Genomic DNA, 25,298 nt, shown 5'->3' with positions numbered 1-25,298 from the left:
GCCAGAGCTATGGCCTCTTAAGACCACAGGGTCATGTCAACAGGACTGAGGAGCCAATGCAAAGAGGTCCCACTGGCCACAGGCCAAGGAGAGGCGGGAAGGATCCTGCCCAAGAGCCCTCAGAGGGGGCGGGGCCCTGCTGCCGCCTGGACCTCACACTTCTGTCCTCCAAAACTGGGAGCATACATTTCTGTTGTTTTAAGCCACTGATCGGCAAACTCATTAGTCACCAGAGCCAAATATCAACAGCACAACGGTTGAAATTTCTTCGGAGAACCAAAATTTAAAAAACTTAAACTTCTTCTAATGCCACTTCTTCAAATTAGACTCGCCCAGGCCGTGGTATTTTGTGGAAGAGCCACACTCAAGGGGCCAAAGAGCCTCCTGTGGCTCGCGAGCCACGGTTTGCTGACCACGGTTTTAAGCCACCCAATCTGTGGCACTTTGCTACAGCAATCCTAGGGAAAATATCTGCCCAGCACTCCTCAAAACTGTCAAGGTCGTCAAAACCAGAAGTCAGAGAAACCATCACAGCCAAAAGGAGCGTCAGAAGATGGGACCATTAAGAGCCACGTGGGGTCCTGGGAGTGGAGAAGGGTGTTAGGGGGAAACTGAGGAAATCTGAATAGAGTATACATTTTAGTTAATAATGTGTCAGTATTGGTTTATTGGTTGTAAAAAAAAAAGATATCATATTAATGTAAGATGCTAACAGTAGGGGTCTTTGGATGCAGTTTTATAAGGCGACTCTCTGTGCGATCCTCATAATTTTTCTGTAAATCTAAGACTATTCTAAAACATAAGGGTTTTTTAAGAAAAAAAAAAAAAAAAGCGGGGGGAGAGGTATTGAATGAATAGAATCTTGGCTGTGTGACCTCCCAAGTGTATGACTTCAGTCAAATGATTCAGTTTCTTGGTGCCTCAGTTTTCTCACCTGTAAAATGGGAGTGACAGGGCTTGTGCCACATGGGACATCCCTGAGGACGGCGGGCCGCCATGATGGAGCCTAAGTAGAGCCGTTATCTTCATCTTCATCAGAGATGGGTAGGAGCTGCTGCTAGAGTTTTGGGCAAATAGCAACATAGGGCAGGCTTCACTGTGCCCCCCTCCAGGAGGCGAGGTTGGACCCCACCTCTTGGCTCAGAGTGTGCGCTCTCCTGGACAGCTATACCGAGCCCAGCACAGGGGGCCGAACAAGTACACCGTTTTCCTTCCCTCTCCAGTTTCTGCCCCACGTGGGACAGGAGACCTGAGGAGGGACTGGGGGGCGGGGGAGAAGCAGGACACCCCTGAGAAACCACAGGTCTCCAGAATGTCATTTCTTTAATGTCCAGCCCACAAGGGGCCCTGCAGAGGAGGGAATAAATACAGGTTCGAAGATGCAGCGCACCCAGCCCCCAGCCTAGGAAAGAGAGGGAGACCTGTCAGCCCCGCTTCCCTCTTCTGCAAACCGTAACGGAACACACTTTGAGCCCTGAGGCTCTTAACACCGTTTTCCGGGGGTCTCTTCCCCCACGAAGGCAGGCCTCAGAGCTACCCAAACCTCCAACCGGGAGATACCACCTCCTGTCCACTAAGGGGCGCCAGAGTCCGCTCCTGGCCTGCAGGACCACTGCCCGATCCCTGAGGGGTGCATCCCCTCCCCCGCCCCCGGGGGTTCCGGGCTTCTGTCCGGGGGCGCAGACCCGGGGCGGGGGTCCTGAGCCTCCCGTCCTCTGCTCTCTCCATCTCCCCTCCACCCGGGACCCCAGATGGCCGCTGCGCCCCTTTGCCGAGGCGTCAGAGGGGGGACCCAGGGGCTGTCCTAGCAGCGGGCGGCTGGCTTTCCGCAGCGACCAGGGGCTCCGGGCTGTCTGCGCGCCGCCGCGCGCGGGTCCGAGCCCGGGGCGGGCCGGGGTCACAGCAGGTTGATCTCGTCCAGGTAGCGGGCCAGCACGGAGTCCCGCACGTCCTTGAAGACCTTGCGGATGTTCTGCGTGTCCGTGGCGCACGTGTAGTGGCTGAAGAGGCGGCGGGAGCGCGAGCCCTTCCGGCCCCCGTCGGCGCTGTCCGCGCAGCCCGCGTACATGCGGCTGTACATGTCCAGGATGAACCGCTGCGCCGCCTCCGCGTCCTGCTTCGGGCCTGGGGGGCGGGAGGAGGGAGGGTCAGGACCCAGGCTCCTGGGGCAGGCGGGGACCCCCTCCTGACACCAAGGCGGGACTCTGGAAACCCTCTTCCCGATGGGGGCAGCTTAGGGCTGCAGGGGCCCCAGCAAGCACCCAACACAGTCCCAGCAGATGGGCGCCCTCTTTGGACTGTCTAGCAGGCCACGTGACCCCAGCCCAGCCATGGGCCGCCTGGGCTTGGTGCGGTCACAGCACCTGGGATGGACCCCATGAGGGACTCGGGTGGGGATTTGTGATGAAGGGGTGCTCTTGGCTGGGCTTGGAGCTGGAGGGATGGGAGCCGGAGCTGCAGAGAACAGAGGCTGGTGCACCCGGGGAAACCGAGGCCAGGAGAAGGGGAGGGATGGCCACCCTGGTGAGGCGCATGGGCGGCTGCACTGAAAGCACAACGTGAGTTAAGGGCCTACAGCCTGGCTCTGCGACTTACTGGTTTGGGTACGAGTTAATAGAGGTAACCTTGGTGAGCCTCAGGTTCCTGGTTTGTAAAATTGGGAAGAGGACTAGCCCCAGGCCTCCGGGAGTGGTGAGGATGCAAAGCAATCATGCCCGGGGCCCGGGCTCAATGATCAGAAAGCCTCCGGGGTGTGCGCTGTCATCCTTTCAGAAAGGCGGGTTGCATAGTGGGTAAAACCTGCCATCTCCGAACCCAGACGGCTGGGCTAGAATCTTGCCTCTGTCACTCACTGGCTGTGTGACTTCCGGCAAGCGACTGTGCCTCCGTTTCCCCAGGAAGGAGTCCTGCTGCACAGGAGTTTTGTAAGAATATTTTTTATTGATTTCAGAGAGGAAGGGAGTGGGAGAGATAGAAACATCAGTGATGAGAAAGAATCATTGATCGGCTGCCTCCTGCACGCGCCCCCCCCCCCCCCAACTGGGGATCAAGCCTGCAAACCCAGGGCCTGTGCCCTTGACCGGAATGGAATCTGGGACCCTTCAGTCTGCAGGCTGATGCTCTACCCACTGGGCCAAACCAGCTAGGGCCGCACGGGGCTTTTTAATGAGGATTAAATAAGTCAATAATACATAAGAGTGCTTCCACCAGTGTCAGATGTGTTCATTGTTGTTGTTCATTATTGTCACGAGTATTTAGTAGCAGGAAAGAAGGGCCAAGAGCCGTAGGCTGAGTACGATGGTGCTGCAGCCTCTGAGGCTGAGGGAAAAGGCTGAGTCGTGGAGTTTCCCTCTGACCTGAGGGAAAGCAAACAATCCTCAAAACTGTCTGCGTCTCAAGCCCTCCGCATGCTGCTCAGCGGGGAGGGCTGAGCGGGTGCCCAGGCCACCGCCCGGGAGTGAGTTGGCCTGCGCTGCCCAGGCTCTGAGTCTGTGGGGATGACTGGCTGAGGCTGGCCACAGGGGCTCTGACAAGGCCAGGGGTCCCTCCCAGAGTGATGTCACCGAAGCTTAGTACACGCAAACCGAGGGCTTCATCGACCACGGCTGATGTGTATTGGCGTGAACAGTGTCCCCTCAAACCCACGTCCACTGTGAACTTCAGAATGTGATTGGATTTGGAAAGAGGGTCTTTGCAGCTGTCAAGAGTTTAAGTTGAAATGAGGTCATACTGAACGAGGTTGGACCCTAAATTCAATGACTTGTGTTCTTATGAAAAGAGGAGAGAGCTGGTTTGGCTCAGTGGGTAGAGCGTCAGCCTGCAGACCCCCTACTGAGGGTCCTGGGTTTGATTCTGGTCAAGGGCACATACCTCGGCTGCAGGCTGCTCCCTGGCCTAGGCCGTGGTCAGGGCTTGTGCAGGCGACAACCAATCTATGTGTTTCACATCGATGTTTCTCTCTGTCTCTCCCTCCCTCTTCCACTCCCTCTAAAAATCAATGGAAAAACGTCCTCGGGGGAAGATTAAGAAAAAAACAAAGAGGAGAGACAACCAGAGACAGAGAAGGTGGTGTGACGATGGAGGGAGAGATTGGAGTGATGCATTATAAGTCACGAAATGCTAAGACTGCAGGCAACCACCAGAACCTAGGAGAGAGACCCAGAATGGTCCTCCCTCAGAGCCTCCTGAAGGAGCTGACCCTGCTCTGCCTCTCACTCGGCTCCAGACGTCCCGCTTCCTGGCATGTGCGGGAATCACGTCTGTTGTTTCCAGTCCCCGGCGGGTGGCCAGTTGCCACAGCAGCCCAAGGAGACAAAGACAGCTCGTCCCCAGGGTGGCTGTCACTGCCTCCTCCCCTCCCTGCAGTCACATGCCGTTTGGCCGCCATAATGCAGGCTGCGCCTCCATCTGAGGCCGGGCTGACCTGGGGGACTTTATTGATCGACAGAACAAGGCGGATGTGACCACCTGGGCCTTCTTAGGCTACGTCATGGGCAGAGGCTTCCACCTGGGCTGACGTCTGGCCATCCTGAGGCAGCCGTGCTGCGAGCTAGCCCTGGATTAGAAGACACCAGATAGGGGGAGGGAGAGGGAGAGAAAGGGATGGAGAGGGGAGAGGGAGAGCAGAGAGAGGAAAAGGAGGACGAGGAGGAGGAGGAGATGGGGGAGGGAGGAAAAGGAGGAAGGAGGAGGTGGAGGGTCACAGAGTCGTCATACACAAGGTGCGAGAAGCCATCTCAGAAGTGCATCTCCAATCCTGGCCACCCCAGCTGAGGCCACATGGACCAAGGGTGGACAACCGCCCAACCTTCCCCAAATTCCTGACCCCCTTGATGGTGAGCTAAGTGAGATGGCTGGAGTAAGCCCCTGACTTTGGGGGGCATTTGCTACTCAGCGGGGATTCTTCTAGCAGCTCCCTCTCCCCTCACAGTGGCCCGGTATCTAGCCAACACACCCCTTCCCTGGTTTCACCAAAACCTGCCGTCCCTGGCAGATACCCTACATGGCGCCAGCGCGTACTGCACCCCGATCTCGTTGGCCGGGGCCCTCTGTGCCTCGGGTTGCACCAAACCTGCTGTGTTCCTCCTGCTCGATAGGCACTTAAGGAGACACTGCACAGACCCATTAGCCACAAGTACAGCCTGCAGGAGGGCTTCTGTAGCCATGAACACTGAGCTACTGTAGGCTTTGGAAAAACTCGCTCCAAGGTCAGTCACAGATTTAAAAACAAAAATGCTATCCAATTAGGTATAGATGAGACAACTATGAAAGTTAGAAAAAGAAAGTCGAAAATCTAAGAAGATTCTGGAAATAGTCGTTGGTGCCCTTTGGGTATGACAATGAACTCCATCCAGCAGACCCTCCCTCACAACATCTATGTGACGTTTGAGAATTCTCTTCTTTAAGCGGTTACCAGTACATCGAGCGTGAAGGCATCTGTTATTTTATCCCCATTCTACAGATGGGAAGACTGAGGACAGAGAAAGGTTGGGCAGTGAAAGCATCTGGGTCTGGAAACTCCACTGACTCCAGGCTGGAGTAGGGCCTGGACGAGCATCTTGCTTGGGAGTTGCTTTTTAAATTATTTTTATTTTTATTTTTAAGGGGGGAGGGAGGTATGGTATAGATACAGAAGGTTCTAGAACTCACCCTGGAAACTGGGGAAGTAGGTGGCCAGGTGGGAGGTGGGGATCTTCTCCTCCAGGATGTCGGTTTTGTTGAGGAAGAGGATGACAGACGTGCTTTTGAACCAGGGCAGTTCCAGGATGGTGCCAAACAGGGCCAGACTCTCCTTCATTCTGTTCTGGGTTGGGGTAACAGGCAGTGCATCCCTCAGATCAGCCAGCCCGGCCTAAACAGGAGCCGCCCTCCCCATGGCGATGAGTCTGAGCAGGTGGGGCTGGCTGCCTATGTGTGCCCAGCATGGTTTTGTGCCTCAACTGGTTTGACTGGTGCCTTCCCCTCCTCTACACCTCCCTCCCCCCTCCCCTCAATTCATGTCCGCCTGGAACTTCAGCCTGTGGCCTTGTTTGGAAGCAGGGTCTGTGATTCACTAGGAGGTCACACTGGAACTGGGCGGCTTTAAGCCTGATGCTGGAGCTTGGACACAGCCTCACGTCCAAGGAGGACGCTCTGTGAAGACGGAGGCAGCGGTGGGTTGATGCATCTACAAGCCAAGGAACGCCAGAGACTGCCGGGTCACAGCGGCTGGGGGGCCGGGACAGAGCTCCCTCCCGGCCGCCCCCGGGAGCTCAGCCTGCTGCCTCCGGAACCGGAGAGAGTCCCTCTCTGTCGTCTCAGCCCCCGGTTTGTGGGCATTTGCTACGGCCGCCCGAGCTGACGAGGACAGGCCACGTGGCGAGAGCTATGTCGGAAGGACCTCAGCCTCCTTCTGTCCGATTCAGTCTGAACGTCAGGATTATAGCATCTCCCTCTCCAGCGCCCAGAGGCCTCGGTGACACGTGAGCCACTGGAAGTGAGCGTGTCAGAGGTGACGTGTGCCCGCCCATTATGCTGGGTGTTAATGGGGAGAAGCGGTCACAGGAGAAGACTGATCCTCACCAGCATTTCGGACTAGAAGTGTGACCCTGCCCAGGTGTGACCACAGTTCCAGGACAGTTTGTGTTGTGCTTCCGGGGGCCACCGTCTCAGGACATGCAGGACATGAATATCCGCGTGTGTGTGTGTGCGTGTGTACGTATGTATGCGTGCGCGCACGAGCATGCACGTGTGTGTGTGGGTGTGGGTGTGTGTAGTGCACACACACGTGCTACATGTGAGTGTTGTTGGCAACACGAGTGCTTGTGAATCTGTCTTGGGGCTCAACGGTCTGAACACCAAAGAGTGGAAAGCGAGGCTCAAAGCCACACCAGACACACACAGGCTGCTGGAGAGTGGCGTGGGGCCCCCTGCCTGGTGGTGGGCCCCTGGGCGAGGGGAGGAGAAGAGCAGAGAAGGTGACGCCCCCGCATCCCCAGGGGCCCCTCACCTCCTGGTTGTTCTCCTCCAGGCACTGGTCGTATTCGCTCAGCGAGGCCAGGTAGATGAGGGCGATCACGTTCTCAAAGCAATGGATCCACTTCTTGCGTTCCGACCTCTGGCCGCCCACGTCAACAATCCTGCCAGAATCGCCCCCTTTCAGAGCTCAGGCTTAACCAGGACCCCACAACGCGGCACCCCCAACCCCAGTCACGTCTGAGACATGCCGAGACCAAGACAACGGGCAGCAAGAATAGTGCCTCGCCCCCGAGCCCACACCTCTTGTGTGTTATTGCATTTCAACCCCCCGCCATTACACCCATTATACAGACGAGGAAACTGAGGTACAGAGAGGAGAGGGGACTTTCCTGAACTTCTATTATACTGAGTTGTTTGATTACTACCCTCATGGGGGAGGCCAGCAGGTCAGACACATCCGGAGTCTGCCCTGGTTCTGGCTGATTGGCCTACTGCAGACGTCTGCACCTCCCCCGTGTTACCATCAGCGAGCGGGGATGCGGTGTTGTGGCTGACCAGGGCCCTGCCCAGTGGCCAACGCCTCCCCTCTGCGTGTGGCCTGAGGCGAGGGCCGGGCCTCCACCCCCACGCTCCGCCTTCCTGTCTCTCTTCTAAGAAATGTGGGTCACTGATAACAGCCTGCGTCATTTCCCCGGGGATGGGATGCGGCCGTTACTCAGGCAGCCGACAGGAAACGCCAGAAGCCTCAGAGCAAGCAGGGACTTGCCCGGCTGCACAGGAGGGGAAAGAGGCAGTGCCTGTGGCTCCGAGCCCCAGAGACCACCCCCTCTCACACATCAGACCCCGCAGGTCCCCATGTCCAGAGTGGGATGTGGGTGCGGCGATTGAGAGTGGGGCTCTGGGGACTGAGTCAGGTGGGGGACACTTCTTGCCATCCTCTCATCCCAGAGTCTTAGTTTCCTCTGCGCCCTCACTCCGATGATTAACCTCTCCTTAGCCTAAGAACATTCTCAAGTCTCCCACCAAAAAATCCCCTCGCAGCCCCGCCTTCCCTGTGAGCATTCCCAACTGCTGCCTTCACTCCTAAACTTTACCCATCCATCCACCCATCTATACATCTATCCACCCACCCACCTATCCAACCTCTACTACATATCCATCCATTCACTGATGTATTCATTTATCTACCCATCTACTCACCCATCCATCCATCCATCCATCCATCCATTAATTCACCTACCGATCCATTCACACATTCATTCATCCACCTATCCATCCAACATCCATTCATCATCCATCCATCCATTCACACATCTATCTATCCATCCATCCATCCATTAATTCACCTACCGATCCATTCACACATTCATTCATCCATCTATCCACCCAACATCCATTCATCATCCATCCATCCACACATCCATCCATCCATCCATCCATCCACATATCCATCCACACATCCATCCATCCCTCCCTCCATCTGCACATTCATCCTTCCATCTTTCTAGCCTTCCTCCCACATTTACCACCTTCCACTGTGATCTGGATCTGATCATACTCTGAAGCAGGAGACTGAAACTCGGCCCCTAACTGTGTGGGACTCTCCGTCTAGTGGGTGAGACCTACAGCGAACAGCTAAATTACGAACCTTCCCGGAAAGGACTATCGCAGAGGCCAGAACAGCATGTTTGGGGTGGGGGCGGGTGGTCCAGGGAAGTGAGAGTCAACACGCGTGGGTTGATCACCACCCCCGTCCCCACGCATCACCCTGCACTCTCCCCCGTCCGTCGTCAGCCCACAGACACAGAGTTTGCTAAGGTCCCTGGTGACGTCTAACGGCCCATCCCAGAAGCCGCTTCTCCTGCTGTGTTCCTCCTGACTCCCCTGGCCTCTGACACCTGCCATCACCCTCCCGACGCCATGTTGCTCCATCCACACCTTGTCTTCCAGCTCAGGCCTGTGGGAGTCCAGTCACCGCCAGGTGCCCTGGACCCCTCAGACTCTGTGCCCCAAGGACTTTATCGTCTTATCGAATACCCCCACCCTGCTGCTGCCACATGGCTCCGCCTCCGACCCTGCCACCTGGATGGGAAAACTCCCTGCTCCAAGTCCCACACTCATCCAGTCCTGCCCCTCCTACATCAGGAACATTTCTTGCACCATCCCCTCATTTCCATCTGCCCTGGCCATGTCTAACCCTCCCTGCCTGGACCACAGCTCCTGCCTCCTCCTGACTCTCTGGACGTCTAGTTTCTCACCCCCTTATTGACCACTTAGAGGAACCAGCCTCTGAGCTTCCCAGTCCACATCCATCCCTCCGGACAGCTCTGACCATACAGTCTCTGTCCTCTCCTGCACAACAGCCCTTCAAGGGTCGGAACTGGTGAACTCCTACTCATCCTTCAATGCCCTAATACCAGTGTCCCCTCCTCCAGGAAGATTTCCCCTCTTGGAGCTCTGGTGCCTCACTCTGGGCTCTTCCAGGTCCTGGTCCTAACTGTAGGGGGTGGGGGTGGGGGTGGGGGGAATCTAGAGGTATCTATGTCCAATTCTGCTTCCTTCAACCTGGAAGCCCCTTGAGGGCTGGGTCTAGGAAACGCCCACTCCTCCCCCAAGGCCCAGCTGCTTTGCCCCTCCTCCGGGAAGCACGCCCGGCCCGGCAGGCCCGCCCCGCCCCGCACTCACCGCAGGTTGGTTTTCTGCACGGAGAAGCAGTACTCGTTGATGCCGGTGGTGGGCATGCGGCTGCGCAGCACGTCCTGGGCGGTGGGGATGTAGCCCTCCTCCGTGATGCGCTCCAGGTGCGTCAGGTAGCTGGGGAGCACGGAGCCCTGAGCCCGGCCCTGCAGGCTTCTGTGGCTTCTCAGACCCACCCCCCAGCGCCCAGGGAGGACCCAAGAAGGGCCAGGAGCTCCGGGGTCTGCAGGCGGCCCAGGAGCACCAGCCAGAGGCCCTGGAAGCCCTGGGGAAGCCGCATCACCCCGAGGATGATGTGACCTCAGGAGCAGCAGCACCGCCCTAACCGGTGTGGCTCAGTGGATAGAGCGTCGACCTGCGGACCGAAGGGTCCCAGGTTCGATTCCAATCAGGGGCATGTACCTTAGCTGCGGGCACATCCCCAGTAGGGAGTGTGCAGGAGGCAGCTGATTGATGTCTCATCGATGTTTCTTATTCTCTATCCCTCTCCCTTCCTCTCTGTAAAAAAATCAATGAAATATATTTAAAAAAAAGAAGAAAAAAAAAAGAATAGCTGCACTGCAGAGGGGTGTCACCTTGGGGGCTGTCACCAGGAGCGGCCTGGTCCCCAAAACAGTGATGGCCTGGGAGCAGACCACCCTGGGCACCCAGCACCGTGCCAGGACAGCGTCACCTCGTGATAACGATCAGTGCCACCCGGAAACGGCGTCACCTGGGGCAGATTCTCCCTAGGAGCTGTGTCACCCCACAAGTGACATCACCCCCCAAAACAGGGTCACTCCAGGGACAATGTCACCCCAGGGACAATGTCAACCATCCCAGGGCCAGCTGATGCCCAACAGCCAGTCCCCAGGCGGGGAGTCGGCCACGGGGACCCCCTCTGCACAGGTGCAATCCTGGCCGGGGTCTCTGCTGGCTGCATTTCAAGCCTGCAGCTGTGCCAGGCTCCCCCGCCCCCCGCCGTGACCCCGGACTCACTACACCGCAACGGCCGAGTCCAGCAGGTGGAACCCGCCCCGCCTCCGCCCCCCGCCCCCCCCGCCCCCCGCCGTGACCCCGGACTCACTACACCGCCGAGTCCAGCAGGTGGAACCCGCCCCGCCTCCGCCCCCCGCCCCCGCCCCCCGCCGTGACCCCGGACTCACTACACCGCCGAGTCCAGCAGGTGGAACTCGCGCCGCCGCTCGTAGCAGGCCCGGATGCCGCCGTCGTTCCACAGCCACTGCATGGCCACCGCGAAGCGCTTCTCGAAGGTGGTCACCTTGTAGGGGTCCTGGCTCATGACCAGGCTGGCGTGGCTCTGGAGGGAAGGCCGGGGCCGGTCAGCGCAGCCCCCTGGCCTCCCGGCAAGGCCCTTCCCCTCCTGTCCCGCTGCCCCTCCTTCCTTCCACGCACACCCTGCGCATGCCACCGCCTCTGACTCCCCTCGTGCGCTCCGTCACGCGTTTACCCTCGGAGGGGGCGTGGAGGCAAAGAGCCTGCCCCGGACCGGGCAGCAGAGAGGCGAGCTCCAGAGGACCATGGCCCACGCGCACCGAGGCCTCCGGGCGGCGGGGCATCCCTTTCTCACACGCGTTGGTTTCTTGACTCCCAGGAGACAAGTCCCCATGATGTCCCCCAGGTCACAGGTCAGGCTACTGAGGCATCAGAAGCAACGTGCCCAGGTCTCACACTGAGGCAGGGCGCATGGCAGCCCCAGGGGTGTGGACCCGGTAAGGCCTGGGGATTTGAGAATAAGCCCTGAATCCGATCAATTAGACCAGTGGTTGGCAAACTCATGAGTCAACAGAGCCAAATATCAACAGTACAGCGATTGAAATTCCTTTCGAGAGCCGAATTTTTTATTTTTTATTTATTTATTTATTTATTTATTTAATATATTTTATTGATTTTGTACAGAGAGGAAGGGAGAGAGATAGTTAGAAACATCGATGAGAGAGAGTCATAGATCAGCTGCCTCTTGCACACCCCCTACTGGGGATGTGCCCGCAACCAAGGTACATGCCCTTGACCGGAATCGAACCCGGGGCCCTTCAGTCCCCAAGCTGACGCTCTATCCATTCAGCCAAACCGGTCCCGGTGAGAGCCAAATTTTTTAAACTTAAACTACTGTATATAGGTAGGTATGTTGTTATTAATTAGGGTACGTGGTATTTTGTGGAAGAGCCACACTCAAGGGGCCAAAGAGCCACAGGTGGCTCACGAGCCGCAGTCTGCTGACCACTGAATTAGACGGTTCGCGGCCTGTTATGGCTGGGTTTTGTCCACCACCCATGTCCTCCTCACATTCGTAAGTTTAAGCTCTAACCTGGAGGACCTCAGAACGTGAATGTTTCTGCAGATGGGGGTCTTTACAGAGGTGATCCAGTTAAAACGAGGCCGTTAGTGTGGGTCCTGATCTGCCATAGGACTGGTGTCCTCACAGGAAAAGAATAAGGACAGCTCGTGAGGACACGGAGAGAAGCCATCTGCCAGCCAAGGAGAGAAGCCTTAGGAGAAACGAGCCCCGCGACACCTTGGTCTCAGACGTCCAGCCTCCACAATTGCGAGAAGACAAGGTCCGTGGCCTAAGCTCCCCATTTTTACTGTGGCACTCTGTTACGGCAGCCTGTGCAAACTAAGACACAGCCTGGGACAATATTAACTTCAAAGTTAAAAAAAATGATTAAGAATTTCAAAAGTAAAAATGAAGAGACACGTCCTTCTAAAAATTCAGAGTAAAATTTGTATTCAGTGAAGGTCCTGAATAGTCCTTAATGTGCTTTGCGGGAAGTGAATATGGGTCCTTCACTCTTAAAACACAGGAGCCTGGGAATGAGACAATGGTGCCCACTCACGCCATTTCTAATGAACACATGAAAAAAATGAATAAAAAATCGGGTTTGGAAAGGAAGAAATCACACTGTGGTTATGCACAGATGACATGACTATATGTAGAAAATCCAAAATAGTCTGTAGATAAACTATTAGAATAAACAAGTAAACTTAATAGCGTCCCCAGATGAAAGATTAATAAATGAAAATAAGATATGTGTCTATATACTAACCACTAGCTAGTAGTAAAAATTTAAATCACATTTATAGTAGCATCAAGAAATAGCAAATACCTAGAAATAATTGAACAATAGATGTGAAAGTAAGAAAGTGCTTATATCCAGAATATACAAAGAATTTGCTATAAGGCAGTAAAGAAAAAAACAAGGAACTGTATTTTTTTTAAAGTGGAAAAAAAAAAATAGGCCAAAGATTTGAACAGTTGCTTCACAAAAAAGAATACCCAAGTGTCCAACAAACATATGAAAAAGTACACATGCTCATTACTAGTCAGAGCAATGGAAATCAAAACCACAATCAGGCCAGCGGGCGTGGCTCAGTGGTTAGGCATCAACCTATGCACCAGGAGGTCATGGTTGGATTCCTGGTCAGGCCACAAGCTTGTGTTGCAGGCTCCGATTCGCAGCATGGGGCATGCCAGAGGCAGCCGATCTATGATTCTCTCTCCTCATAGACGTTTCTATCTCTTTCTCCCTTCCTCTCTGAAACCAATAAAAACATATTTAAAACAAAAACAAAAACCGCCGGGACTGGTTTGGCTCAATGGATAGAGCGTCGGCTTGGGGACTGAAGGGCCCCGGGTTCGATTCTGGTCAAGGGCATGTACCGTGGTTGCGGGCATATCCCCTGTAGGGGGTGTGCAAGAGGCAGCTGATCGATGACTCTCTCATTGATGTTTCTAACTCTCTATCTCTCTCCCTTCCTCTGTACAAAAATCAATAAAATATATTTTAAAAAAAACAACACAATGAAATGCCACCAAGCACCCACCGGAATGGCTTAAATGAAGTGACAGACAGTATCAAGTGTGGTGAGGACTGGGAGCACCGGGGCTCTGCTGGTGGGTGTGTGAATTGCTACAATTACTTGGAAAACAGTGTCTTCTACATGTTGCTTCTAAGTAGATACCCAGCAGGAATATGCAAATGACCCAAATGTCACCAACATTAGGTTGGACAAATAAATTGACCTTGGCCCCCAAAAGATAAGTGAATCACAGACATACGGCACCAGAAGCCAGACGTGAAAGATCATTCCAGAAAATTCGAGAATTTAAAAAATAGGCAACTCATATATGGCGATGAAAGATGAGACCATAGTTATCCTGAGGGGGAGCCTCTGACTCGTCTATAAAATGGGGTACTCGCTGAAAGGGGTTATTGTGAGGATTCAGTCATCTTATCACCCACTATCACCACCGAGCCCATTCTACAGTCCAGGCACAGTTTTGAGAGCTTTTGCATGTTTATCACATTCTTACATCAGCCCCAGTCCCTCTTCCAAAGTCCCTGGACCACCTCCTACTCACAAACCAGGTGCTTTCAGGCTTAGAAAGGTGATGTGCCCTGTGAGCAAGGCCATGATGAAGACCAAACACACTGAGAACAGCAGGTGCTGGTGAGGATGTGGGGGGATGGGCACCCTGTGCAGTGTGGTGGGAATGCAGAATGGTGTGGCCACTATGGAAAACAGTATGGAGGCTCCTCAACAATTTAAAAATAGAATCACCATACGATCCAGCAATTCTACTTCTCAGCGTTTATCAAAAAAAAAAAAAAAATGGAAAGCAGATCTCGAAAAGATATGAGCATTCCCGTGTTCATTGCAGCACCATTCTCAATAGCCAAAATGTAGAGAGGAAAAAACACAGGTGAATGGATAAGAACATGTAGTCCATACGTGGAATAGCATTCAGTCTTTAAAAAGAAGGACATTTTTGCCCTAGCTGGTTTAGCTCAGTGGATAGAGGGTCCCGGGTTCCATTCCGGTCAAGGGCACACGCCTGGGTTGCAGGCTTGACCCCCAGTAGGAGGCGTGCAGGAGGCAGCAGATCAATAATTCTCATCATTGATGTTTCTATCTCTCTATCTGTTTCCCTTCCTCTCTGAAATCAATAAAACTATATATTTTTTTTAAAATATATTTTTATTGATTTTTTACAGAGAGGAAGAGAGAGGGATAGAGAGTTAGAAACATCGATGAGAGAGAGTTATCAATAAGCTGCTTCTTGCACACTTCCTACTGGGGAAGTGCCCCCAACCAAGGCACATGCCCTTGACCGGAATCGAACCCGGGACCTTTCAGTCCGCAGGCCAATGCTTTATTCACTGAGCCAAACCGGTTTCGGCAAAACTATATATATATATTTTTAAGAATATTTTTGTAAATTATATGGTTATCTAACTACTATTCTGTATATCTAAAACTAATACAAAATAATATTGAATGTAAACTGTGATTGAAAAGTAAAATAAAAGCCTGTGGCTCAGTGGTTGAGCATTAACCTATGAACCAGGAGGTTATGGTTTGATTCACAGTCAGGGCTCGGGTCCCCAGTAGAGAGTGTGCAAGAGGCAGCCCATCAGTGATTCTCTCTCGTCGTTGATGTTTCTCTCTCTCCCCCTCCTAGCTGAAATCAGTAAAAATATTTTTAAAGCCAAAACTGGGTTGGTTCAGTGGATAGAGCATCAGCCTGTGGACTGAAAGGTCCCAGGTTTGATTCAGGTCAAGGGCATGTACCTTGGTTGGGGGCACTTCCCCCGTGGGAGGTGTGCAGGAGGCAGCTGATCGATGTTTCTCTCTCATTGATGTTTCTAGCTCTCTATCCTTCTCTCTTCCTCTCGGTAAAAGAATAAAATATATTTTTTTAAGAAGTATATTTTTTTAAATAAAATAAAAATAAGGAAATTCTACAATAGGTATCAATGTGGATAAACTTTGAGGACCTCATGTTAAGTGAGGTAAGCCAGTCATAAAAGAAAAATACTACACAACCCCAATACAGGAGGCATCCAGAATAGGCCGGCTCAGGAGAACAGAGGAGAAGGGCTTCGGAGGGCCAGGTGGAGTTGCTATTGGGTAGGATGGCAAGGCAGAGTTCCCCCGGGCAGGTGGATAGTTCCAGCCCTCTGCAGCCCATCCTTCCTCCCGGTGACACGGAACCGTGCACTTAAAATGTGAGAGGGTGGATCTCATGTTGAGTGCTCTTTCCACAATGAAATAATGTGCATGTTCTTAAAGGGTGATGTGGCCCTGACCGGTTTGGCTCACTGGATAGAGCGTCGGCCTGCGGACTGAAGTGTCCTGGGTTCGATTCCGGTCAAGGACATGTACCTTGGTTGTGGGCACATCCCCAGGAGGGGGTGTGCAGGAGGCAGCTGATCACTGTTTCTCTCTCATTGATATTTCTAGCTCTCTATCCCTCTCCCTACCTCTCTGTAAAAAATAAAATATATTTTTAAAAAATAAAGTAAAAAATAAAAAGTGTTGTGATGCATGGATTGCACAGCAGCCTTTCCCCACAGTCACCAGGCCTCTGTACGAACATTTCCACGGGGAGCAGGCATTGGATGGCGCTCCGGAAATGCATGGGGACACGTGGCGGGAGGTGGCGAGGCAGGATCTCCAGAACCCCTGGAGGGGGCATGGTTAACCAGGACGGGGGGGCGGGGGTCCTGGGGACCTGCCCCTCCCCCCACCCACCCCGCGTGGCACCCACGGCACCCACCTTGCTCTCGGGCCTGCTGAAGGGGATCTGCAGCTGCTCCATGGCCTGGATCATGGCCCGCATGGACGCGAAGATGTTCTGGTAGACCAGCGGCCGGAAGCCCTTGCGGTCCTCCTCCGAGAAGCCGGCGCCGTGGATGATGCGCATCTGCTTGATGAACGTGCTCTTCCCGCTCTCGCCGGGGCCTGTGGGTGCGACCACCGCTCAGTCCCCACCCGCCTTCCCACCCCGGGCCGGGCCACACTGTGCCCTCGGTGAGCGGGCCCGCCCTCTGCCCGTCTCCCACCTGCACCCCGCGGATCCCACCCGCACCCCGCGGATCCCACCCGCACCCCGCGGATCCCTCCCGCTCCCCTCGGATCCCTCCCGCACTCCGCGGATCCCTCCCGCACCCCTCGGATCCCACCCGCACTCCGCGGATCCCTCCCGCACCCGCGGATCCCTCCCGCACCCCGCGGATCCCTCCCGCACCCCGCGGATCCCTCCCGCACCCCGCGGATCCCTCCCGCACCCCGCGGATCCCACCCGCACCCCTCGGATCCCTCCCGCACCCCGCGGATCCCACCCGCACCCCGCGGATCCCACCCGCACCCCGCGGATCCCACCCGCACCCCGCGGATCCCTCCCGCACCCTGCGGATCCCACCCGCACCCCGCGGATCCCTCCCGCACCCCTCGGATCCCACCCGCTCCCCGCGGATCCCTCCCGCTCCCCGCGGATCCCACCCGCACCCCGCGGATCCCTCCCGCACCCCGCGGATCCCTCCCGCTCCCCGCGGATCCCACCCGCACTCCGCGGATCCCTCCCGCACCCCTCGGATCCCACCCGCACCCCGCGGATCCCACCCGCTCCCCGCGGATCCCTCCCGCTCCCCGCGGATCCCACCCGCTCCCCGCGGATCCCTCCCGCTCCCCGCGGATCCCACCCGCTCCCCGCGGATCCCTCCCGCTCCCCGCGGATCCCTCCCGCACCCCTCGGATCCCACCCGCACCCCGCGGATCCCTCCCGCACCCCGCGGATCCCACCCGCTCCCCGCGGATCCCACCCGCACCCCGCGGATCCCACCCGCACCCCGCGGATCCCACCCGCATCCCGCGGATCCCACCCGCACCCTGCGGATCCCACAGGCCCTGTCCTCCCCTCTCATGTGAGCTCAGGGTCAGGGGGGTCCGCCAGCTGCGGCCCCCCGGCCACATCCAGACCCAGCCTGTTTGTGCACAGCTGGCGAGTTTTTACAGTTTGTGTTTTTTTCTGTTTTTGATACTTTTTCTGTGTGTGAGATTTTTTTACAGAGAGGAGGGGAGAGGGATAGAGAGTTAGAAACATCAATGAGAGAGAATCATCGACCAGCTGCCTCCTGCACACCCCCTACTGAGGATGTGTCCTCAACCCATGTACATGCCCTTGACCGGAATCGAACCTGGGACCTTTCAGTCCACAGACCCATGCTCTATCCATTGAGCCAAACCGGTTTCAGCTGTTTTTGATACTTTTTATGATTCTGGCTTTTGCCTTGAAAGGAATCAAAAAATTGTTTCCTTTCATGTGGAAATTATATGAAATTCAGGTTTCGGTGTCTACCAATAAAGTTTTATTGGCACACGACCACACCCATTTGTGTTGGAATAGTCTCTGGCTGTTTTCTCCCTATAGACCACAGACAGCGAGGAGGCCCTGTGTGGCTGGAGGGGAGGGGAGGGAGGAGGTGACAGGGGGAGGGACGGGGCAGGCCATGCAGGGCCTTGAGGGAGGTGGGAGCCCCCGAGGGCTGTGGACAGGGGGGTGGGACATGATTCAGGTGCTCTGATGGCTGCTGTGGGGGAGGACAGACTGGGGGTACCAGGGCAGAGAGGCACTGTGATGGGGTGGATCCAGGAGCTGGTGAGAAGGGGACATATTCGTGAGATATTTAGGAGACGTTATCAACAGTCCTAGCCTTGCTGATGAACCAAGATGGGGAGAGGGGCCTTGCAGGGCCAGCTGGAGAACCGACAGGGCCAAGTGCAAGATGGAAGCCAGAGGAGCCTTCTGAGTGAGGCCCTGGGGCACTGCCCAGGCTGTGACACACAAAGCCGGCCCTGGGTTTGTGATACCCATTCTGGAATCCTCAAGGGCCCCGGACCAAAACCTCCAAGACCAAGGCTCAGCTCCCTGCTGCCTGAGCTCCAGATCGCCCTCGCTCTCCGTGCCTCTGTTTTCGGTCTGTGAAATGGGTGTGATATCCAGGCAAGAGGTGCAAGCCTGGGAGGCTCCTCCAATATCTGGCCAACCTGCCTGGCTCCTGGGGGCACAGGTGTGGGGGCTTTCCAGGGGCTAAAGGGGGGATGGCAGCAGGAGGAACTGGAAAAGCAGTAAAAAGGGAAGGGGTGGCCTGGTGGAGCCAAGAAAGAGGAAATGGGAGTGGGGAGGGGGGGCAGGGAGGAGAGTGGAGAGTGCGGGAGGAGAGGAGGAGGAGGAGGGGGAGGAGGAGGAGGGGGATGCCTTGCACCAGCCCCCAGGGGTGTCCTGTCCCTCCCACCCCGCACATCTGGGGGGTGACGAGGCAGGTCTGAGGTGGCACCAGGCGCTGTCAGCCCACTGGAATCGAGGTCTGAGGAAAAGGGCCGCAGCTGTGTTGGCATGTAGGACATTGTGGGGAAAGTGGGGAGGCTGGGCGTGGTGAGCCAGGGGTGCCCGCTGACAGCATTGCCCTATGCTACCCACAGCTTTTGTTCGTGGACCTGGGGCGTCTTTGTTTTGCAGTGAGACTCAAATCCTCTGGAGACTTTAGGGGCAAAAAGGCTCCAGGTCTGCAAGTCACACACAGTTCAGAAAAAATGACTAGGTATCTATTAAGTATAAAGAAATGACAGCTGTATCCATGCATTCAATAAATTGTATGTGTACCTACACTTACATGTAGCACATACGTGTGCATATATTCGGGGGAGAAGAATACAGGAAACGTGGTCACATGTTAACATTTACAGTCCTGGCCAGCTAGCTCCGTTGGTTGGAGCATCACCAGGATGGACCAAGGTTGCAGGTTCAATCCCCCGTCAGGCCACATACAAGAAGCAAACCAATGAATGCATAAGTGGAACAACAAATTGATGTTTCTCTGTCTTCCCTTCCGCTCTCTCTCTAAAATCAATACAATTAAAAAGAAAAAAAAAAATTGTAGAAGAAGCCAGGTACAACTGTTCTAGAAATCGGAACACATTTTAAAACAAGCTAAGAAGGAAAAAAAAAGGTGTTGCGTCTCTAACCGGTTTGGCTCAGTGGATAGAGCGTTGGCCTGTGGACTGAAGGGTCCCAGGTTTGACTCTGGTCAGGAACATGTACCTTGGTTGCGGGCACCTCCCCAATAGGGGGTGTTCAGGAGGCAGCTGATGGATGTTTCTAGCTCTCTATTCCTCTCCCTTCCTCTTTGTAAAAAATCAATAATATATATATATATATATATATATATATATATATATATATATATATATTATTTTTAAATGGCGCTGCGGATGGATAAGAGCTGAGCGTGAGGGGAAGCTGCTTAGGAGCAGAGGGCACCTCCGTGTACTATCTTCACAACTTTCCTGTAATCTAAAATTATTCCCAAGTAAAAAGTTTTCTTAAAAACACACACACAAACACACACTAAAGCCCCTCACAGGTCCCGCCGTCCCTATCTGAAGCTCTCCCCGGTGGGGCCATGTGTCTCAGAAGCTGGAATTCCTTGAACTGTAAGAAGAGGACATGTCAAGCTCGCTAAAAATTCCGGAAGTGAAACATCCGGACGCCGAAGTCAGCGACAGAAACCCCAGCCTCCTTCCCACTGAGAAGCCAGGTTCGGCCTCGGAATGGCAGCAGTGGCTGAGCCCTGAGAGCTGAGGGCATGAAGCACCATCTCCCCGGAGCCTTTCTTTGCTGTTAATCCTCACCTGAGGACATTTTCCCCTTAGGTTTGTAGAGAGAGTGGGAAGAAAAGAGGGAGGGGGAGAAAGAGAGAGAGAAAGAGAGAGAGAGAGAGAAACATTGATTTAAGACAGACACCTCAATTGGTGGCCTCCCACAGACACTCCTGATCTGGGATCAAATTTGCAACACAGGTCCATGCCCTTGACCGGGACGCGAACCCTCAAACCTTTGGTATGTGGGTGAGTGCTCTAACCATTGAGCACACTGGCCATGGGTTGACCCCAAGGTAGGGAAGCTGAATCCCAGATGTGCTGAGGGGACTGCCTTGGGTCAAACGCAGTTCTGTCTGAGTCCAGCGCCTTTGTTCTCCCCATCTGGGGTTGCAGACAGAGCTGGCTTCCCTGGGCTTCCCGATGATCACACCGGAAGCTCCAAACGCGCTGCCTACATGAAGACAATCACCACCACCACCACCGCCGGCATCCTCTTCATCGTCCCCGTGAGAGGACGTCACTCTCGGCATCCGCCAGGCCAGGGCAGGGCACTCTGCTGTCCTCGGTCAGTCCTCGCGAGGTTCCTGCTGTTTCTCCGTTCACAGAGGAGCCGGGGGCTCAGAGAGGGCGCCTGCCTCTCCCAGGGCCACACAGCTCTCGGGGAAGCGGAGGACGAGACGTGGCCAGCCCGGAGGTCAGGCGCCACCCACAGACCCGACAGCGCCGCCTTTCCACAGCCGCTCACACCGGGCGGCCCTCGGGGGCTGCCGGACGGGGAGGGCCTGAGGCCGGGCCTGCAGCCTCTGGCCTCTCGGCCGCCTTCCGGCTCTCAGGCCTCGGGCCTCCGCTCACAGCACAGAGAACCGAGGTCTCCAGAAACAACCGTCACCAAGACTGCAACGCACTGATTTCTTTCTTCCTTCCCATCTCTTCTGTGTCATTAAAGGAAAAAAAGTCTGGTCTCCACCCACAACATGGATGCTGTGACTCATGGGTGGATCACAACCTGAATTCCGCAGAACTCCACGGCCGGAGCCCTCCTGGCGGCAGTGCCGGTCCTGAGCCACGAAGGGCCTGGAAGGTCTCCAGCCCCGGCTCCTGGTCGGCCTCAGGAAACCCCCACGTGGGGCCGGGGGTGTGGGGGCCGCTGCATCCACCTGGCTGGGCCTCGCGGCCCAGACGGGAAGTGGGACTTCCTCCTGGGATGGAGGAGGAAGTGGAACCCAGCCGATGTCCGGGGACTGGGCCCCGCTCCAGGGCATCACGAGGCGGCATGTGGCTCCCCTCAGAGGGACGGCAGTCCCAGGCTCCCCCGCCCTGGGAAAGGGGGCTCCTGGGGCTGCAGGAGCCAGTCTGGGCGGCAGGGAGTGGCGGGCAGGTGGCTCAGCTTCCACGTTCGGCTCTGGCTCAGACTGGTCACGTCCCTGGCCTCGGTGTCCCTGTCTGTCCCTGGGATCTGTGGCTTTGCTCTCCTGAGGCACATGCCCAGGACAGACAGACACTGGGGATTGGAACGGGAATTCCAGGTTCTGATCCCGGCTGTGTGACCTTGGGCAAGTCCCTTCCCCTCTCTGGCTTTGGTTCCCCCATCTGGGGCTATGGACAGAGCTGGCTTCCTTCTGACTGCTCCCCTCCCCAGCATGGCGATCGCTTCCTGTCCTGGACAAGCAATCTTCCCCTCCCACCTTCTAGCTCCGTGGCCTTCATCCTCAAAAGGATCAGCCAGCCTTCAGGAAAAAAATAACTTTTTCAAAAAGGGAGGGCGGGGTGGCGGTGGCCTCAGGGCAGGGATGGGGTGGTCGAAGCCAGCCCACAGGGCTGTCCCAGGGCCCCCATCAGTGCTGGGGACACACACAGCCTCCGCGCGCCGCCCCTGCCCCACACCAGCAGAGGGGGCGGCCTGACCTGGGGCTGGCTGTGCAGTGGTCAGCGTGGTGCTGGGCAAGGGACCTTCCCAACTCCAGGAAGAAGTGGTACAGCCCTGGGGAAAACTGCCCCTGAGTCAGGATTGACTGACTCATTCATCCAGTGGTTCGCGTGTTTAGAAAGCATGCACTGGGCATCTCCTCTCTGTCAGGTTCCTGTCCTTCTGGGCTGGCTGCTGGGGGTACAGGAGTGAATAAGACAGACATGGTCCCCACTCTTGTACTGTTTGCTCTATACCTGGAGAAATCAAATATCCTCAGTTGAGGATTAACAAACAAACAAACAAAAGGAAACGCTGAAGAGGGTCAGTGAGTGAAAGCCAAGCCGAGGACAGAGGGGCCGGGCCTGTCTTTGCAGCCACAGCACTCCGGGAACACCTCTCGGAGGAGCAGGAGTTGAGCTGGGACCGTCCCTGAGTGAGAATGCCAGCCGTGCAAAGGCTCAGGGGACCCCGAGAACTCCGGGCAGGGAGCACTGCAAGAGCGAAGGTCCTGGGGTTCAGGTAAATGAACTTGGAATGCACCAGGAAAGATCACGGCCATTGGTAAAGCCCTGGACGTGAAAAAGGGACTAAGAACAAAGAATCAAAGACGGGCCCTCGCCAGTTTGGCTCAGTAGACAGAGCGTCGGCCTGCGGACGGAAGGGTCCCAGGTTCTATTCCGGGGAAGGGCACGCACCTCAGGGGCACGCTCAGTCCCCTGCCCTGGTTGGGGTGTGTGCAGGGGGCAAGCACTCTAGGTGTCTCTCTCCGATGTTTCTCTCTCTGGATCTCTCCCTCGCGTCCACTCTTTGTAAAAAAATAAATGGAGAAATATCTTCACATGAGGATTAACAAACAAAAGAAGGAAAGGAGGGCAGCATGTCGGAGCCTACACACACAGAAAGGATGACACGGGAACGTTATAAACCATGCTATGCCCACACATCAAACCATTTTAAAGACATCAACGAGTTCTTTGGAAGACACCAATAACCAAAGCCTACTCAAGAACAGATAGCTTCAATAGCCCTATCTATTAGAAATAATAAATAATATATTAATATTCCACCTCTGTTCTTAATACAATGGCAGCCTACCTATGAAGGAAATAAAATAGAAATCGCTACTAAAGCAATTACATTCTTGACAACTAAAAACGTTTTAGACTCAGACAGCTCAGGGATGATTCTGCCAAACGTTTAAGGAAAACAGAAACTATTCCGCGGAGAGTAAAGACGCCAGGTGGCTGCAGCTGCCATGTTGTGGCCAGTAGGCAGAGCTAGGGCGGGAGAGGCCAAGGGCGGCCCGGGTGTGAGTTCTATGCCGTGTGAGGCCTTCCTGGAGAATGAATGGGGCGTAGGGGGGCGAGGGGGGGGGGCGGGGGTGGTAACCAGTTGAGCCAGAGAGAGCACTGTGAGACGGGGAAGGCCCTCAGTTAAGGTGTCGTTCTTAGGGGTCCGGTGCTCCCCGCCCTCTCCTCTCTCCAGTCCTGGGGCCTCCCACGGCGCCAGGGAAGACAGGTGAGCACAGCCTCTCAGCCCTGGGCCAGGCAGCCGTGACCCGGGACCTTCCCCAGCCCCCACCCAGCGTCCAGGGGGCCTGGGGGACCCTCCATGGCCGCCTCCCTGGGGCCAGACACAGGGCAAAAGTAAGGTGACCAGACGTCCCGATTTCTAACAATTTGTCCCTCGTCCTGTGGGATTTTTGGCCAAAAATCGGGACTTTTTTATTTTTATTTTATTTTTTTTAATGTATTTCTTTAATGACTTCAGAGAGAAAAGGAGAGGGATAGAGAGATAGAAACATCAATGATGAGAGAGAATCGTGAATCGGCTGCCGCCCGCACGCCTCCCTGTGGGGATCGAGCCCACAACCCGGGCATGTGCCTTTGGCCGGAATCGAACCTGGGGCCTTCCAGTCCGCAGGCCGGTGCTCTATCCACTGAGCAACACCGGCTAGGGCAGAAAAAATCGGGACTTTTTTACAAAATGCCGCGGGACGCAGGACATTGTTAGAAATCGGGGCTGTCCCGCCAAAAGCGGGACGTCTGGTCGCCTCAGGCAAAGGGGTCCGGGGAGCGGGCACCACCAGACTCGGGGTGTCAGCGGTCACAATCCACCACCTTTCCCCGTCACCCCTTCTCCCACGTCTGGCTTCATCCTCCTCCGTCCTCCTGCTGCTGGGCACTGTTTTATCTGCTTCTCCGTGTGGGCTCATGCCTGTCTCCCTCTCCCGGAGGCGAGGCCCACGGAGGCAGGGACCACCCCATGTCTCTGGCTGCAGGTCTCCAGGAGCCACTGAACGTGCTGCGATCCTGCGGATGAGCCAGCCAACCCGTCCCAACGAGGTGTCAACGCTCTGCCCACAAAAGTCATGTAGGAAACCTGCAGAGCCGGGCCAGCCCTCCCCGCGGGTGGTGTGGCCCAGAGAGGGGGGCTGGGGGGCTGGGGGGGGAGCGGAGACAGAGGGAGAGGCCAGGGCTCCCCGCCCGGGCGGGCACAGGCCTGAGCACAGGGCTCCCTTCCCGTGGCCCCGGCCCGGAGCCGGGAGGGCGTGCTGGGCCTGCCAGGCTGGGCCCGGCCCCACCAGGCCGTCCAGGGGCCGCCTTCGTTCTCGCAGACACCCCGCAGGATGGTGGGGTCCATGTTCGGACCAGGCACTGGGGCTCCCTGTGCCTCAGTGTTCCCACCTGGCAAACGGGCTCCCAGGTCCTCCCCGCCCGCCCGCCGGCCGGGCCCTGGCCTCACCCAGCAGCAGCAGCTTCAGCTCCCCGCGGTCCCGCTTCTTCTGCTCCAGGAGGATCTTGTTGATCTCCTGGTCGATCCGGGCGGCTGTCTTCTCATCCTCCGTCAGGCACCAGGGGCAGCAGTGCCAGGCCAGCGACCGGGCCATGGTGCGGGGCCTCAGAAGGCGCAAGGCAGCATGGCCCCGGCCCCCTGGGGGAGGGTGCCCCCACCCCGACGGCTGCAGGAAGGGCTCCCGGCAGGCACCCGTGAAGCGGCTGCCCTCTTCTTGGGGGTCACCCCCTGGGGGCCCCCGGCTTCCTGGCCTCAGGCCCCCAGGCAGCCCAGCTCGGAGAGGCCTGAGTGCCAGCACAGGGCGGTGGGGGAGGAGGAGGAGCAGGAGCAGGGGTGCGGAGGCTCAGGGCTCCCCGCCCATCCCCAGACCTGCCCGGCCCGGCCTAACAGGTTGGCTGTGGCAGCCAGGAGAAGGGGGTGCCCCTGGGGGGGGCAGGGCGGCTCGGGGAAGGGCTCCCCGCAGTCTGGGTCCCAGCAGTTGTCTGGGCCCTCC

General features: G+C 56.1%; 1 protein-coding gene across 4 annotated transcripts; it reads right to left on the bottom strand.

Moving 5' to 3' along the window:
- Nucleotides 1–1,306: 1,306 nt before the first annotated feature.
- On the bottom strand, nucleotides 1,307–25,298 carry GNA15 (G protein subunit alpha 15). 4 transcript variants are annotated; one of them, XM_036459832.2, is made up of 8 exons: nucleotides 24,755–25,298; nucleotides 16,217–16,401; nucleotides 10,800–10,954; nucleotides 9,643–9,771; nucleotides 6,989–7,118; nucleotides 5,650–5,798; nucleotides 4,468–4,555; nucleotides 1,990–2,124 (listed from the first exon to the last, which is right to left on the bottom strand). In XM_036459832.2, exons 1-7 carry the CDS (start codon nucleotides 24,897–24,899, stop codon nucleotides 4,483–4,485), a joined length of 966 nt encoding a protein of 321 aa, XP_036315725.1. In that variant the 5' UTR covers nucleotides 24,900–25,298; the 3' UTR covers nucleotides 1,990–2,124; nucleotides 4,468–4,482. The 4 variants fall into 4 exon arrangements, with proteins under 4 accessions (XP_045445007.1, XP_036315722.1, XP_036315725.1 ...); XM_036459831.2 differs by having other exon boundaries at nucleotides 5,650–5,803; nucleotides 24,755–25,292; XM_036459829.2 differs by lacking the exon at nucleotides 4,468–4,555 and having other exon boundaries at nucleotides 1,811–2,124; nucleotides 5,650–5,803; nucleotides 24,755–25,290.

The sequence above is a fragment of the Pipistrellus kuhlii genome, unplaced genomic scaffold (assembly GCF_014108245.1).
Source record: "Pipistrellus kuhlii isolate mPipKuh1 unplaced genomic scaffold, mPipKuh1.p scaffold_m20_p_30, whole genome shotgun sequence".
Taxonomy (NCBI): domain Eukaryota; kingdom Metazoa; phylum Chordata; class Mammalia; order Chiroptera; family Vespertilionidae; genus Pipistrellus; species Pipistrellus kuhlii.
The sequence above is the reverse complement of the archived record's forward strand: the minus strand, read 5'-3'. Positions and strand labels throughout refer to the sequence as shown.

Bases quoted from the DNA above. Each gene is read 5' to 3' on its own strand.
- GNA15 (XM_045589051.1), bottom strand. From the start codon at position 10,936: ATGAGCCAGGACCCCTACAAGGTGACCACCTTCGAGAAGCGCTTCGCG. The intron at 9,772-10,799 runs GTGAGTCCGGGG...CGTGCTCCCCAG, and splicing joins CTGCTGGACTCGGCGGTGTA to CTACCTGACGCACCTGGAGC. The intron at 7,119-9,642 runs GTGAGTGCGGGG...CGATTCTGGCAG, and splicing joins GTGCAGAAAACCAACCTGCG to GATTGTTGACGTGGGCGGCC.